Source organism: Cnephaeus nilssonii (genome assembly GCF_951640355.1).
Source record: "Cnephaeus nilssonii genome assembly, chromosome: 9".
Lineage (NCBI taxonomy): Eukaryota > Metazoa > Chordata > Mammalia > Chiroptera > Vespertilionidae > Cnephaeus > Cnephaeus nilssonii.
In genome coordinates, this window is record NC_137080.1 from 8,506,570 (window position 1) to 8,524,375 (window position 17,806).

Here is a 17,806-nt window from a genome sequence, read left to right on the forward strand (position 1 = left end):
CAATCACCCCACAGAGGGAGGCCCAGGCCACTGGCCAGTGATGCTGTGGCAGGTATGCAGGGCCGGCCAGTGATCGCCCCACAGAGGGGGACCAAGGCCAGCAAGCAATCATACCCCATGCCTGTCACCCGCAGAGGGAGGCGACTGGTGGTGGGGGAGGGAGGGCAGCACCGCACAGATGGCAAGCAGTGGCAGTGACAGAGGCGGGGCCAGCTGCTGGCAGCCAGGGGAGGGAAAGCCCCCATAGGCCATGATTGCCAACCAGGCCTAGCAACCCTACCCAAGGGGTCCCAGATTGTGAGAGGGTGCAAGCTGGGTTGCCATGCACAAATTTCGTGCACCGGCCTCTAGTCTATCATAAAACCTGTTGGTGATCTCGAGGCCAGGTGTGCCTGACTCCAGTGTTCACACACTTCCTCCCGTGCCTGGAAGAAGAAGGGGTCGCAGATGTGGGCAGGGAGCCTGGCATCTGACTGATGGTCAGGATCCATTTGCTCTGTAGACGCATTTCATCATCATGGTCTCAGGCGGTCAGTGGTGAAGCACTGGCAAGAAGCAGAGCTTACAAAAAAACAAAAACCTGTTGTCTTTTGTCTAATTTTTTATTTGAACATCAAATAGGTTGAGAAAATTGTTTACAGGTGCTTGAGCATCCCATGGATTCTTTTCTTTTTAAAAGTGCAAAAGAGGTTTACAAGTGTGTTTCATTAAACAAAGCAAAGCTGCAAACAAAACAGAATCACATCAATAATAGAATACATCGGCATAAGGGCGTATTAATCCATCCAACACAATTTGGCATTTGAGCCTTTCCCCAGAAGACAAGAGCTCTACACTGAAGAGTATGTAGTGCACAGAAAAGCATTGTTTGCAAGTCATGAGAGAACATAAACTGGCATAATGTCATGTATGAATTCAAGTCTCTGTAACCAATGACCTCTCTGTGAATGCAAAGGGGTCCGTGTCTCAGGCACCTGCTCATGGGGCTTCATGCTATCTCCAGGGTACACAGCTCTGTGGAAACACACTCGACATGGGTTTGGAACATGGCAGCATTTACGCATATTAAAAGTTCAGGCACATTTGGATGCAAAAAAAAAAAAAAGAAGAATAGAAATTTTTCTTGAATATCTAAAAGACAGTGCAAAAATTGAAGTGCCATAATAGAGGCAGCAGTTACTTAGAAAACAATTGCAAATGACTTAGAAAGAGGCCACTCTCGCTTTAATGCAAAGGGAAAAGAAATGCAGCCAGAAACAGTAGTCAGACTAATGAGAGGATGGGTGTTTGGAGCCACAGTCAAATTCATTGCTGCAGCCGAGAGTGAGTACGTTTTGGGGGAGCTCACCTACGGGAGTGGGCAGTGTGATCTGGTCATCCGCCCAAGGCTTGCTTCTAACCTAGTGCATGACTGTCTGCCTTTAATAACCTGCTTCCCAAAGCAGATTTGCCTTGAATGTAGACATGACGATGATCCGAGTGATCATCCCCGGTGTGCATGGTCCATCTCAGAGTTGGCGTGAAGATTTGAAATAGGACACGATTTGGAATGGGTTCCATGTAGGGGTACTCTAAACCAATAGCCTACGTCAATGGCCATTTCAATGCATCAGATGTAACAGGTGAGAACACATGGACGTGACTGAAAGTAAATTCTCCGTTTCTCAGTAAGTCCCTTATTTGTTCAGCCCCCCGAAAGACATGGGATATTGGCATGGTTAAACATACAGCGTTAACAGGGAAATCTACACACAGACTGCACTTCCTTAGGGATTTTGCAACCCACATGGAATCTTCTCTTTGGATGAGCTAGCCTCTCTGATTGTGTGTGACGGCATTACCGAATCGGGACAGCAAGCCTAGAGCTCGGCAGTGGCCAAAAGAAACACAATCCGCTGGCCGTTCCTTGGGCTGTACTGTGGGTGCCGCCTGCTCTTCCCTGGAGCGTGAGCTGGCCTTTTAGCAACGGCTGTCGGATAGAGCTAGTTATTTGTGGTTTCCAGGGCAGAAGTCTGAACCCTGGTGCATACCCCAGACAGCAGTATCGATCTGACTCACCATACTTTCCAGATTCTTATTACTGTATTTCCCATTCTCCAAATTCCTGAACCCACTTGCCCACAGTACCCCCTGCCCAGGCCAATCATGTCTTTTAAACTCTAAACTGCCTCGTGGTGAGGGGAAAACACAGCATGTTCCCTGCACCCAACAGCAACAGGAGCTGCAAAGGGTCAGCTGCCCATTAGTGGCACTTCAAATGAGAATAAAAAGAGATTTCTAAAATTATTTGAGACTCCTGGGCCAACATTCCAGCCATCTGGTATCCTCTGCCCATGTCAAATGTAGTAGTACCTTAACATGATTACAAACGACATCTGATGAATAATGTAAAACCCTCCACTGTAGTATTGTTTGGATTTAGCTGGTATTATATCATCTACAGTCCTAATTTTTTTTGTTTGTTTTTATTTTTTTAAAAGAAAATCTAAGTATAAACATTAAAAAGAACCCACTGACCCATTAGCTACAGTCCAAAAATATTACTACTAATAGTTTGGTAAAGCAAAATTAGCTGCCCTGAATAAATTTTCCTTTTCAGGCATAATCTCTGCTACATAAGATTGTCTATCATTCAATATCCAACAATAGGCATCTGGATTAGTGCTGTTTTGTCTACTGTGGATACAGAAGTTGATATGAAATGTGATCTTCATTTAAATGAATAATCACCAGGCCTTAGGCATCAATGACTACTTACAAAAAAAAAACTGAATATGTTTGTTGGTTTTGCATGTTAACCCAGTCAAATCAAATCCAGAACAGAAGTACTACATTCAGTTGTCTGATAAACAAGCATTGCAATTTCAAAAATATATATATTATACTATATAAGGTGCTTATTAAACAAAACAACAACAAAGGAATTATGTACTAAACATATTCTGAATGATGACACATAAAACTGCCCCCAAATTTAGATGCGCATGTATGAAAACATCTTTTTTCTTTTTTTTTTTTTTCTGACCCTCCCTGGTTCCCAGTCCTTTGGCAGCCACTGGCTGGGCAATTAGAAACGAGGGAAATCCACTCTGTGGAACAGGCATCCAGGAGAAGCCCTGGGAGCTTGGCTGGGTCATTGGCCCACACATCACCTCCCGCTGGGGGTGGGGTTCAAAGGACAGACAGGGAGGTCACCGGCAGAAACCAAACTTGCTTTTTGGCTGAGAAGAGGAAACCCGTAAGTGCTCTCTACAAGCAAGAGTCCTGGGGAAGGCTGCCCTTGGCTGGTGTGAGACGTCCTTTTCTTCATCTCCAGGTCAATGGATTCCGGGGGCTCAAGTCTAGTCTCCCTCTCCTGGCTTGTGGAGCTTAAGGAAATGAGCTCTAGGGGCAGTTCCCCCCTCCCCAGGCCAAACCTTTCTGTTCGGATGATCTCTTAGTAAGCAAGGGCACGTGTAGTCTGAGCAAGCCCAGGCTCCTGAAGAGGGGGTGCTTCTCTCCTCGCCCCCCCCCCCCCCACACACACACACACCCACCGTGGCTTCAGAGTGTGCTGGGCTAACTGTAGGGACGCCGCTGCCCACTGCTGCTGCTTCCAATCAGGGCCATGCGGGGAAGTACAGAAAAGGAGGCCAGCCCCCCGAGTCCCAGGGCAGCCACAGCGCAGTGTGCAAGGCCACTCGGAGCCTCCCAGTGCCATCCAGTGTCCACCCTGCTCTCCTCGCTGTGCTCTGGTCCCGACAATCGTGCACATGTGCTCATGTAGCCCAGTGCCCCGGGGCTTCAAGTGTCACTAGGGTGCCCCCTCCTTTAAAGCGATTTTGGTCAGCAGCTGGGCACTACCCACGACTAGTTCCACCTTCCCTGTAAATTACACACCAGGGAGAGCCAAGCACAGCAGGTGAGTCCTGCGGGGAGAGGGCTCTCTTTTATAAAACAAAAAGAAAAACACCAAGAATGTACCCCTCGCGGGGGCCCTAGAGGTGACTTAGCTGGGAGAACTTGCTGTTTTCCACGGGCCCAGGGGAAGCAAGGGTCCACCAGCACCCAGGACTGGCCGGAGTGCTCTCGGAAGCCAATGGGAGCGCACTCGGCCAATCCGGAGGTGCGGTGTCTGAAGTGGACAACTAGGGGGTCTTCCTTCCCTGTGCGCGTCTTGTATTCCTATAGGGGAAATGAATTGACAACCACGGAACAGGCAGCTACAGCCAAGCAACAGAGCAAAAGCTTGAAGGTGTTTAATAAAAAGATACATGACTATAGGAATACAAGAGGATGCTCTAATAAACCCTCCACCTAGCTCTCGCCAAGTCGCAGTTACAGGAGCCACTTGCCATTCTCTCCTGTGGCTTAGATTCCTTAGAAAGTGCTTCGCAGAGGCGCCACGTCCACTCCCCAGGCCTGGCTCTCGGTAAGTAGCTTCAATGCACACTCATCTGAGCCCCAGCTCGGAGCCCGAGTTCAGTCACGACCAGCTCCGGGCATCCTCACGCTTAGCCACGTAGCAAAGGGAGAAGGAGAGCTCTCACCAAGAGGTTAGCCCTGGATCCCTTTGGCTGTTCCCAAAAGAAGGCGCGCCACTGAGGACTGAGCAAGCAGACGCGGGCCACTCAGAATAGGAAGCCGTGGTGCTGGGTGCAAGCCGGAGTGTGTCCAGGAGCAGAATTTTGCTATGGGTGGTGTATGACGTGGGGAGAATGCTGCGGGGATTCTCAGACACTTGGGGGGTGGGGGGCTCTCAGACCGTGTTGGGGAAACCCTCTGCCTCCCCACTGATGTAATACGTTGGCAGGGAATGTGGTAAAGTTGGGCCCGTGGTGGCCATCTGGCCCTGGTGCGGCTCCTCCATGGGGGCGCCCCCGCGGTTGGCCGGGGCGTGCAGGCGGTGGGCATCCAGCATCTCCAGCAGCAGGTCGTAGAGGGGCACCACGTTCTTGCACTTCATGTTGTACAGATGCTCCATGCCTTTGTTACTGCAGGGGCCGGGGGTGGGGACACAGAGAGAGGATGCGTCAGACCATCGCAAACCCCAGGCCCTGACCCTCCCAGACAGCAACAGTTTGAACCCTTCAAACACATGTGCCAATCGTTCTTCCTGTTTAAAGAGCCGTTTTAGGGTTTGCTGTGCTGTGCAGGCAGCTTCCTCCCATGGACTCAAATGAGGTTCTATTCCCTTCTAGCTGCAATACAGCTCAACAGAGAACCGATGAGAGAGATATACAGCCCAGTCGGAGGGACTTTTTCTAAATGTGGAAGACAGTTCAAGAAGGTCTCTTGCTTAAAAGGGCTTTCCACTTAACTCAGAATAGCATCTACATGCCTTTTCAAGCTCTACAAGATGTAACTGAAGTGGCTGCCCCCACCTCTCAGCGCACCCCCTGCCGCTCTCCCCGCACTGGGTTCGTGCTGTCCGCTGAAGAAACTAAGCGCGTTTCTTTCCAGACTCAGGGTGTCTGCACTTGCTGTCCTGCTGCCCCAAGTGCACGTTCCCGACCTTCCAATCCACCTCCCCAGAAAGGCCACGGCCTCAGCCCCTGCAGCCCAGCCACCCCCTGTGATGTAACTCCATGTTCCTACCTGAAATTCTTCTCTTCGTGTATGTCTGTATTAATATTTATCCTTGACTCCCCATGCACACACACTCATCAACATACACACTGCAAGTTCCATGAGGGGCAGCAATTTGCCCATCCTATAGGCCTACAACTGTGCCAAGAATGTGGTAAATGTCCGGAAACTAGGGAGTCGATGGACGTAGGGAAATGCAGGTACATAGCATTTCTCCTTTACCACGCTCTCCTCTGTCCTCCTCCACCAGTCCCACTCTGCTCTGTCTCCACCACATTACCAGGAAAAACATAGAACAGCTATTATCTACCTTGAAATTTTAAAAACTAGCATGAGTAGGCAGGACCCAGAGTATGTTCTAGAATATATTTGCATTTTTAGCAGGGGAAAGGTCAGCACCAGTTGGAGACCTGCCCTGCCATGAAAACACAGCACCCAAGCTATTCAGGCCTTACAACGCAACCACCGAAATCATGGGTTTAAGTGGCATCTGCTTGTATTGTTGTTGCTGTTTGTTTTACTTCAAATTCCCTTAAAGTGAAATGTCCTCTAGCTCATGCAACCTAATGAATCACATTTAGAGTTAGATGAAATCTAGTGTCAAATTCTCTGAGTAAAAATATATGGCTGGGCCCAAGCTTAACAATACAGAGTTCTGAGATTTGAATAGATTGTAATAACAAGGAACCAAAATATTAGTGTGCATGTGTGTATGAGAGAGAGAGAGAGAGAGAGAGAGAGAGAGAGAGAGAACCAGTGAAGGGGAGAGAGAGAATGCTCAAAGCTTTCAGCAGAATAGCAACTTCTCTTCACACAATTCAAACAGCTCTGAGAGCTCTTGCTACTCTTCCCTGATCCTTCCCTCATCCACACCTTTCCAGCAACACCAGCCAAGGCCAGCACATTCAGTGCAGGTTTATCTGGTATTAACTAATTAGGTTTGCTAATGCTGAAAAGCTATCAATAGATTTGAAAATTCAGTAATTCCTACCAATAAATAAAAATCTTCATCTACAATACAGGGTTGCTATAACACCTTTGAAATTCCTAGCTCAGACTGAAAACTAATACATTTCTTCAAGGAGAAGGTAGGAAATTTGGCAGAAGATTATGTTATTCTGGCACATCCCCTCCCCCCCCCCAACCTTTGTAATATTCATCCAAGAAAACAGATGGTCAGAAACCAAGATGGCGACATAGGTAAACACCTAAACTGCTGCCTCGCACAACAATATCAAAACTACAACTAAAAGACAAAACGGACACCATCCAGAACCACAGGAAAGCTGGCCGAGTGGAAATTCTACAACTAGAAGAAAAGAGGAAAGCACATTGAGACTCAGAAGAGCTGCAAAAGGCTGAGGTATGGAGACATGCACGCGGAGAGGAAGAGTGGCAGTGAGCACAGGTGGCTGAGTGCGTGGCTGGCTTTCTAAAGTGGGAGGGAGACAGAAGCTCCTAACTGCACTGAACTCCAGTTCTGGGCGAGTTTCTGGGAAACCTGACTGATTCGGGGAGAAACTGGACTGTCTGGCAGCGGGTGAAACTCGAGGGCGGCTTTCTCTCAGAGGTGCTTGCAGCGATTACCGAGGGACACTGAGACCTAGGGGCCTCATAGGGCAGGGCTGATGGGAAACCAAGGCTGTCTGCTCCACCCTGAAACTCCGCCCCATCCAAGCTGAGCACAGAGGCTTTTGCAATTTTGCAAGTCTTGTCTCATAAGAGTGTCTCCAGCATAGAGTTCTTCCAGCGTAGACATAGCTGATCCTCACAGCCAATTGGCCTGGAGGTCAATTCCTCCCAGTGATACCAACAACAATCAAGACTTAACTACAACAAGGCTGAGCACACAGTCCACAAAGGGGTGCACCAAGAGAGTCCACCTCAGGTAACTGGGGAGGCTGAGCCACTGGGCCCTATAGAACACCTAGCACACACAGCTACTATATCAACTCAGGGAAGCAGCGAAAATGAGGAGACAAAGAAACAGATCACAAATGAAAGAAATGGAGGAAAGCAAACGACTGGATATAGAGTTCAAAACCACGGTCATAAGGTTTTTCAAGAATTTCCTAGAAAAGGCCGATAAATTTAGTGAGACCCTCGAGGATATGAAAAAGGACCAACTAGAAATTAAACATACACTGACTGAAATAAAAAATATTATACAGAGAGAGACCTAACAGCAGACTAGAGGACCGCAAGAATCTAGTCAAAGATTTGAAATACAAAGAAGCAAAAAACACCCAACCGGAAAAGCAAAAAGAAAAAATAATCCAAAAATTTGAAGATAGTGTAAGGAGCCTCTGGGACAACCTCAAGCATACCAACATCCAAATTATGGGGGTGCCAGAAGAAAAGAGAGAGCAAGATACTGAAAACCTATTTGAAGAAATAATGACCGAAAACTTCCCCCACCTGGTGAAAGAAATAGACTTATAAGTCCAGGAAGCGCACAGAACCCCAAACAAAAGGAATCCAAAGAGGACCACACAAAGACACATCATAATTAAAATACCAAGAGCAAAAGACAAAGAGAGAATATTAAAAGCAGCAAGAGAAAAAACAGTTAATTACCTACAAGGGAGCACCCATACAATAGTCAGCTGATTTCTCAACAGAAACTATGCAGGCCAGATGGGAGTGGCAAGAAATATTCAAAGTGATGAATAGCAAGAACCTACAACCTAGATTACTCTACCCAGCAAAGCTATCATTCAGAATTGAAGGTCAAATAAAGAGCTTCACAGATAAGAAAAAGCTAAAGGAGTTCATCACCACCAAACCAGTATAATATGAAATGCTGAAAGGTATTCTTTAAGAAGAGGAGGAAGAAGAAAAAGGTAAAGATAAAAATTATGAACAACAAATACATGTCTAGCAACAAGTGAATCTAAAATTCAAGTGAATAAAAAATCTGATGAACAGAATAAACTGGTGAATATAATAGGATCAGGAGCATAGAAAGGGAGTGGACTGACAATTCTCGGGGGGAAAGGGGTGAGGGAGGTGCAGGAAGAGACTAGACAAAAAGTGTACACCTATGGATGAGGATAGTGGGGAGGAAGTAAGGGCAGAGGGTGGGGTGGGAACCGGGTGGTGGGGAGCTATGGGGGGGGGGGGAGAAAGAGGAACAATTGTAATAATCTGAACAATAAAGATTTATTAAATTTAAAAAAAAAGAAAGAAAGAAAACAGATGGCAAAGGTTTGGAAATGTGTATTCCAAATGCAGTCACCTACTCTACCTGGCCAAGATGAGTCCTTCACCTGTTACACAGGGATTTGGGGGAAATTCCTGAAAACAGGGACTGCAATCACTCTCTCCCAAACTTCGTCAAGTGGAAGCTATTATTTGGAAATTTCAAATTCATAGAGTAGGGGAAATACTCAAGTAATTTGTTCTTTTATTTATTCACTTAGTAATAATGCTGTGAGCATACACGACAAAAGACTTCATATAGGGCACTGTGGAGGATACAAAAAAAAGAAAGATATTTATTTTCTCAAGAAGCTAATAATTTGTAAAGATGTCTCCAGGGAAGTGGCACTCGGGACTTTAATGGACAAACTTCTTGTCATCTGATCCAGTCTCAAGGTTTGAAAGCCCCTTAAAATTTAACCTGTCCCTTTTCAGGCACTCGGCCCTTCCCTCATAGCCACTAAGAAAAGGAATCTCTTTCTCATTCCTGAGGTTCTGCTGTCAGCCCAAGGTCACACATGGCTACTTGTCCCCCTACTGTCATCACTTCACCTCATTTCTATGGAGTGAAAAATCCACCACTTTCTTCATCTCTTCCCTGCAGGCCGAGATGTTGTTGTTGTTGTTTGTTTGTTTGTTTGTTTGTTTTTCCATGAGAACAGTATCCACTAAGCCTCTGGCCAGCCAATTTACATGCCTATTTAGGATGGAAATGAGGCCGCTTTCACCTTGTATAACTGAGGGGCCCTTTTTCCTCGGGTAAGACCCTTCCTCAGGTCTAGTAGAAAATATTTATTGCATAGTTACAATGGGCCAAGCCCTATGCTAGGTGGTACTGGGTACACAGGGTACGCAAGATGGATAGTGATAGCTGCCTCACAGCATTACAGTCTAATGGGGAAGAAAGATAATACAATGGTCAATGACAACCAGGAAGACCAGATTAAGTCCCACCTAGGCCTTAAGGGTCAGAAGATGGTGGCCAGAGGAGTGATATCTAAGCTATGATAGGTTAGCATTCTCTTTGGAAATATGCACTCCCTGCACCATGTGTCCATGATCTTGACTTTGGGCTCCATCATGTGACTTGCTTGGCCAATGGAATGTTAGTAGGTGTGACTTAATTAAAAGATTAACATGCACTTGTCCAACCTGGCTGGCTTTCTTATGCCTCTGCCATTTCTAAGAAAATAATATGTCCAGCCAACCTGTGGGAATAGGAGGCTAAGGAACAGAGGCACCTGGCCAACCTGCAGGCCTGCAGCCTGAAGCCATCTCCCAGCTGTGCCCAGCCTCAATCAGCTGCCTCACAGATGCGTGAGCACAGCAGAGATAAACAGAGATGCCCAGACAATATGCAGCCTGAAGTAGACTCCCCCATGACTCACAGACAGTTGTTTATGGCTACAGCTCAGATTGTGAGGACGCCCTACAGAGTGAAGTAAGAACTAGGCAGTGGTTCTCAACCCTTCTAATGCCGCGACCCTTTAACACAGTTCCTCATGTTGTGGTGACCCCCAACCATAAAATTATTTTCGTTGCTACTTCATAACTGTAATTTTGCTACTGTTAATGAATCGTAATGTAAATATCTGTGTTTTCCGATGGTCTTAGGCGACCCTGCTAGCGGTTCTCATGTTTTCCGATGGTCTTAGGCTCTACAGCAGTGGTTCTCAACCTGTGGGTCGCGACCCACAGGTTGAGAACCTCTAGCAGGGTCGCCTAAGACCATTGGAAAACACAGATATTTACATTACGATTCATTAACAGTAGCAAAATTACAGTTATGAAGTAGCAACGAAAATAATTTTATGGTTGGGGGCCACCACAACATGAGGAACTGTGTTAAAGGGTCGCGGCATTAGAAAGGTTGAGAACCACTGGTAGAGCATAAAAGGTAGCATAAGTAAAATAAAGAGATTTCTACTTTCATCTAAAAGCAATGGGAAGCCATTGCATGGTTTTAAGTAAGGAAACGACATGACCAGATTTGCTATTAGGATGGTCACTCTCCATCATGGAGAATGAATTTGAAAAGATCAAAAGTGGAGGCAGGGAGAAGTGTGAGGTGGCTGGTGAAGAAACTCAGAAGGAAATGATGGTAGATTGGAATAGGGTAATGGCAGTGGAGGTGACAAGAAGAGATTTGAGAAGGATGGAGGAGTCAACATTGACCCTCCATGACGCATCTGAGCACAGAGTCTCTTGTTTAGGATTTCTCAGTGAAGTAAGGAGAGTATGATGCAGGAACCACAGTGGACATGCCCAGTGCCTTCAGAGGATGGGCGCCCTCAAAGACTTCCCTTGATCAGGTGGGACAACGTGAATGACCAAAATTGCCCTCTTCCCCCGACATGCACACTGCGCACTCTCCCCCTTGTAAGACCTTGCACATGCTTCAGATTGAATATAAATATCACTCTCTCTATGAAGCCTTCTCTTACACTTGCCCTATGCCCCAAACAGGTTTGAAGCCTCCTTCTTCTATCCTCTCAAAGCATTTATGCTTATTACATGCCAGAAACTGTTCCAAGTGTGCTGTCCACATCCAGGTACCAGCCCTTCGTGGGGAAATCTGTAGTGTATATTTGGGGGTTTGTTTTCTTTATGTCTGTCCTGTGGGGAACCAGGGGTGCCTCACCTCATGTGCCTGATGTGGGAGAGGATGAGGAGGAGCTGGGCCAGGCGCCGGTGCTGCTGCTGCAGAGTCAGGCCTGACTTGGCCATCAGATGGATCAAGGTGTCCGTGATCTTGTCCAGGACTCGGTGGATATGGTCCTTCTCTTCCAGAGACTTCAAAGTGCTGGACAGAAATGTGTACACTCCTGAATGTGCAGAGGGAGAGAGAGAGAGTGAGAGAGAGAAACTCAAACCAGGATGAAGCCCAGGAGTTTGATGGTGTGCGTGGGATATAATGCTGAGTCAGCACCTTTCCCTCACACAGCCAGGGGGAAGTTTGAACCCATTTGATCCTAGCAACTATATAAAATTCCTACTGTGAGCCAGTTTCCAAGGTTTGTCATTAAGAGTCCCCGGAGAGGCACTATTAGCCTTGGGGACACGATGGTTCCTCTAGCCACCCATCTCTAACAGCTTTGACCCCAACACAAACTATGCCATTCATACTGACCATGACCCTGTGAGAAGGGCATCCCTTTTCTAATGAAGAAACCAAGGGCAGAGATATGCACTAACCGAGATAACTCAATAGGACAGAGCAAAGCTGAGAATGAAGCCCAACAAACTGACGCCACTTCTTCTCATTATAATGCAGATGCTAGGAGACAGGTGACCTTTTGATTTGCTAAGTGATTTACAGATAATATTTCCAGGTACCACCTAACTTACTGTTACATTTCAGGTCAGGTTTAGGGCCCCACTGCTTTTCATCCTCAGATGAAAGGTTTATGATGGGTGGTGTAGAGGACTGTGGCAAATGCTGTTTTTCACTGCCAGGCGTGTTTTTCTTCCCCCTCTTGCCTTTCTTCTGGCACTAGATCCTCCTCCCCGCACATGGACTCATCCAATCAGGCCAATCTAGTCTTTTGGACTCATAGCCCTGCCTCACAGCATCCACATACAACTCCAGAATTGTATGTGGATGTTGTGAGACAGAAATTCTTTCCTCTAGGGTTGCTGAACTGTGAGGACAAGAATATGGGACTTTTATGTAGTGGCATCTTCCTATAACACATGGAGCTCCTGTCTGCAGAATAGAACATTCCAACAACATGCAGAGGTGAGAGTTGGAGGAAGGAGAGGGGATCCTGGTTCCAGTTATATAGTCCTGCTTCTTGTATTTTTTTTATTTGACCTTGGAGCTTTCATAGTATCCTTTCTAACACATGAATCCATAAAGTCCTTTTATGCTTAAGGCAGTGTGAGTCACCTGCAAAGGAAAGAACCCTGACTATTCAACTAAGTTGTGAGTTCAGCCCGTGGACCAGAAGAAGGAGGTTGGTAAAGAGCTGGGATGTATGTGATCGGGAGGAGGTCAGGATGGGTCAGTCTTATCTTGGGACCACAGGATAGATTTTTCTATCAAGTAAATACTCCAGAATAAGCTTCATTCTTCATAATGATAGCATCTTGCAGGAAGTAGATGTGCTATTTTCTCCTGATGATGTGTAGTTAGCATATTTTTTTGGTCTTATTTCTATTCAGCCCCATGGCCTCTCATAAATAGATTTCTTTTTCCCCCTCCCCATCCTCCCTAGTACCTTCAAGTTAAGCCTCCCAAATTCATCATCCCCTGACTTTGTACTGATAATGTGGGGATGAGTTATGGCTCACACAGCAGCTGGAGGTTGGGAATGGGAAAAACATTTACACAGAGGAACTCATAGTAAACAGAGTTGTAACTGCCCAGAATTGAAAATGGCTAAGCTTTAAACAAATGCAACAACAACAAAACCAGAATGGTCAGGATCTTGGCTTACATGCAGATGAATAGAATAATGTAGCTTTTGGTACCGAGAGGCACTTTGATCCAAAGCAAAGAGAACACAGAATGAGTAAGCAGCAGACATGCAGTGGGATAGAAAGGAAATTGCTGGATTACTTCACTTATGTTCCATGCAGACTGTTGATAGAGAAAGAATGTGTCCATTAAAAAAAAACAAAAACCAGGCAGATGTCCAGTAGCCTTGAGATTGGCCCAGATGTAACGGATGGCAGGGAAAGTGTGTGCCACTGGTTTAGGGGTCCAGGGTGGCCTCCGCTGAGTCCCCATGACCCTGCCTCTCACCCCACTCTACGTCATCACACACATTCTAGCCTTGCACCTCTCAGAGGCCCCATATCTGGCTGGATATCCTGGGAACTTGCCCAGGCCACAGACCTGAGTTAATCCAACTTGGATGATGCATTTTCTACCAATTCCCTTTTTTGTTACCACCCAGGATGCTGGCTTCATTCACCAATAATCCCATTCTTCTTCAAGAGCAAACTGTTTTGCTGTCCCTACCTGGGAAGGTACAGCACTTGGCCTTCCTACTCATGCACACAGGATTAGAGCAGAATGTGCTAGAAGCTCAGAGGTCTTGAAGCCAGCATTACACTGTGCCCTTTGCAAGGGAGGTAGGCGCCTTGGCATTCAGACTCCAGGGTGTGACGTTTTCTCTGGGGCTGTTGGTCCCCACTCTTCCTCAACGTGCATGCATGAACAACACATAGATCCTTTCCTTCAGCATGCTGTCATGAAGAACCTACTGTGTGCACACATTGTGTTCTATGACAAAGATTCCAAGCCTTATTTTCTTCCAAAAGTTAATGTCTTAAGTGCAGATATTGCCTGTGGAGAAAGAATTTTCTTAACAACGACTCTTGGGAAGCAAGCCATTTTCAGAACAAGCCTGTTTTCTAGTAGAGTTTTGGCACCAATACAGCTTGTCGTCAGCAAATGCTTCCTAGCTGAGCAAATACACTTAGAAATAGAAATACAGTCCTATCAAAATGCCAATAATTGACAACCGCAGCCAACACATCCTTTTTGGGCTACTGTGGCCAAACGTGGACCATGTGTGTTGCGGGTTGCCTGTTGCCCCTAAAGGGCCCTTTGAAAGAAAGAACAGAAATCCAAATTCCCAGAATACTTCAGGCGCTTTGGCAAGGCAAAAAAAAGCTGGTGGTCAATTCCACATCCCAGGTGGTCTCCGCCACCCTGGATGGCTGTGCCACTGTTCCCAGAAGCACAGAGCCAAGGTCAGACACCGAGGACCTTCAGAAACATTCTTGTGACAAGGCAAGCTTTTGCAACTCTCGAGGTTGCTCCAAATCCCAAAGATGGAAAAAAACAATCTGTGTGTCATAGTCCAGTCTTCCAGTGCTTTTGGCAGATCTGAGCTACTACATCGTCTGAACCTTGCAGCCAGCATTGGGAGTTACAGGAAGAGTCTGTGGAGAACTCTGATAGTAGCAAGGAATGGGCAGTGAGACTGTTGGGACATCCCCATGTATGAGATCTCAATTCAATTTTTCTCACTCTCTTGGTCTCACTGACTCCTCTCACTCTACTTGGACTCTCTTCCTTCTTCCTTTTGCTCTCTACTCTACAGGAACGCCCTCTCCGCCCCTCATCACTCTTCCAGGTAAGAGAGTCTTCCAGAAGTTGGAGGAATGCAGGCATGAGCACTGCGGTGCACAGGTGCATCTGGTGTGTCTGGAAGAAAGCATAACATAGCCAGAGGTGTCCAGCAGGCCCTGCCCTTGACCTCCACTGGGAGGCACATTGAGCTGCTCCTAGAGAGGTGAGGACGGCCAGATGCTTGAGGACAAATTCTTCAAGAAGGCCACATTGGTTCTTTCCAAAAGGTGGAATGTAACTGTGGACCCAGGGGAATCCTTCAGTCCATGGCAGCTTGACCAAACTAAAAGGAAATGGCTCAAAGGGAAAAATAGCAAAGAAAGCTCAAGCCCACAGCTGTCACCGGTCTGGACCAGAAAGCTGTCACTCAGCTGGGGTAAAAAGGAACTTCTCATCCTGTTCACCCAGTGATTAATGGGCAGGTCTGCCTCTCAGGTTTTCTGCTGCGAATTGCTTCCACAACCAAATAGGGTGTTTGCTCAGAAGGGCCTTCAGGGTTGCCAGTTCAATGAGCAGCATGCTTGTTTTGTGCTTCATATGTGACTGCTGTTCTTCCAGGGGATGGTACTGGTCCTCTAGGGGTTTGAACAGCTCACGGTTGCCACAGCCACTTAGTGACAGAGGTTGTGCTGGGGTCTTGCAATGTGCAGGACAGTCCCAACCAGTGAAATGAAAGATTTTGTATTGAATGTCCTGGTGAATCAACCCTATTACAAGCAAAAATTTGTAGTGAAAAGTTTTGAAAAGCTTTTACAAGGCTGTACACAAAAGGCCCAGCATGCAAGTTGGCTACAGAGAGGGAAGCTTAAATGGAACACATTTGTTCAAAATTCAGTAATTTATTAACTGTCTGCAGTCTGCCAATTGAATATATCACACAAGTGTTCCCACTACGCACTTACTTGAAGTGATTTCAGTGCAGCTGTACTACAAAAGCAACACGCACGGTTGCAAATACATAGAAGAGATGTAAGTCTCTTCTAAACAACATTAGAATCAACTGTTACCCAATTGTAGATATCAATGACATACTGTGTTCTTGTCTCCCATGTGCTTTTAAATAATTTCACAGCATGATAAGAAGTCCACTTTGCAAAAACTACATATTGAAATTGTTTGGGGGTTCTTGTCTTTCTGCCTCATGCTGGCATTGCCTCCAGAGATTTTCCACTTCTTAATCATTCTTATATCATTGTTTCTTTTTTCTAATCCATCATCACTTCTCCAATATTTATCTTAAGGATATGACCTTTATAAGTTCCAGAAAATGAATGTTTGCCTTAAATGTCACGGTTTTAAGATAGAATATATGTTTCTATATACTTGGGAACTTCCTCATCCTGTATCACAACAAAGGGAATTTGTTTGACAATACACATACTAAAGCCCAGCTCATGTGCAAAATTATCTTTTTATTTATTTATATTATTCTTTGACAGTCTAGGTTTTATTGACATGTTATTACTAAATAAACCTAATTTCTTTATCATATATAAATAAGTTTTGGTTAGTTTTTAGTTTTCTTATTCAGGTAATCCATCTCTACTTCAGCTTTCTTATATGCCTGTACTTATTGCACAGAAAAACTCCTGGTCATCTTCTTATATCCAGACATTCACTAGAAATGTAAGCATTTTACTATTTTATTATGTTTTATTCTTTTGCCATAGTCAAGCCTCGGCATCTCATTGAAATATACATTTTATTTAAATTCCTTTAATATTATTTCTCCCTTGTACGATAGTTATGAAATTATATTGATTTGAAAAAAACTATGTGCATAGATAAACTATTATATATTTATTTCATGATACTCAAAGGGATATGTAAGTTTTATTAGGCTAGTATTATTTGCTGGCAAATCTAAGAGATTTTTCTCTAAGATTTGTGATCCTCAAATGTGGTTGTCTCTCAGAACCTCCTCTGCATTCTAACCAAACCTACTGACTGGCAACCAAACTTACTGATTGGCAGGCTAAGTGCTTTCAAAAAAACTCCCCATTGAGGAGTCTGATGCACATCTAGGATCATGAATCACATGACTACTGTGGTTTCTTTACATCTGGCCACTAAAATGTAAACTCTTGAGAACATAGACTGTATTGTCTTTCTGTGAAAAGTGTCTTAGCATGATGCAAAACTACTCTGAGGATGTCTTCTCCATGCATTTCCTCATCAGTGCGGTCCTCCATGCTTTCTCCCCCTTCCTGCTGGTTGGTTAGAATGGAAGACCTGGAAAGCCACCCAATAAGATTCCAGAGCCCTCATCAGCCTGAGTCCCTGAATGACCACATGGAAGAGGCGCTGACACTAATCTGTGTATGCACCTGGCATTGTTAAGTAAACAGAAAATAAACCTCTATGTGTTTGAGCTGATACACATTTTGAAGCTTGCTTGTTATTGAAGCTGTCTTACTTTAATGCAAAATATGAAAGATTTTAAGATTGATTGATTGCATAAATGAATAAATTTGTATAAGGGAAGAGATAGTCATAGGATGTTTGCATGCCTCCTTTGTTGCAATTTTCCACATTTCTAAGGCCTTAGGTTACATAGTTTACTTAGAAGTTATTTTCCTTACCAAATTTTAATATTGTCACATTTTAGATTCTAGAACCACCTCACATCCCCTGTCATGTTAACCATTTATTCTAAACACTAACATACTTCATAGCAACCGATAAATTAAAGAACCAGTTAAAGAGCCCAGGATGTGAGAATGTTTAGTCAGTCATGACTCAAAGATGCAGTTCCCATCATACTGAGGATTTCAAAGAGATTGCTCTATGCCATGCAGGAACTGATTTCTCATTTCATGAATCAACATGATCTCACTCATCTAGGGGAAATAATGAACAACATAGACTGATGAACAAGAACAGACCCAGAAACATGGAGGCATGGATCAGACTGTCGGGCCTCAGAGGGAAGGTAGGGGAGGGTGGGGGTAA

General features: G+C 45.3%; 1 protein-coding gene across 2 annotated transcripts in view; it reads right to left on the bottom strand.

Moving 5' to 3' along the window:
* Window positions 1-3,562: 3,562 nt before the first annotated feature.
* Window positions 3,563-17,806, bottom strand: part of ESR1 (estrogen receptor 1) — a 303,086-nt gene continuing 288,842 nt past the window's right edge. For both annotated transcript variants that reach the window (XM_079779825.1, XM_079779826.1), the window contains exons 8-9: window positions 11,411-11,594; window positions 3,563-4,973 (exon numbers count right to left, since the gene is read on the bottom strand). In XM_079779825.1, coding sequence (XP_079635951.1) covers window positions 4,739-4,973; window positions 11,411-11,594 — 419 coding nt within the window. In that variant the 3' untranslated portion in view covers window positions 3,563-4,738. The remainder of the gene's footprint in view (window positions 4,974-11,410; window positions 11,595-17,806) is intronic.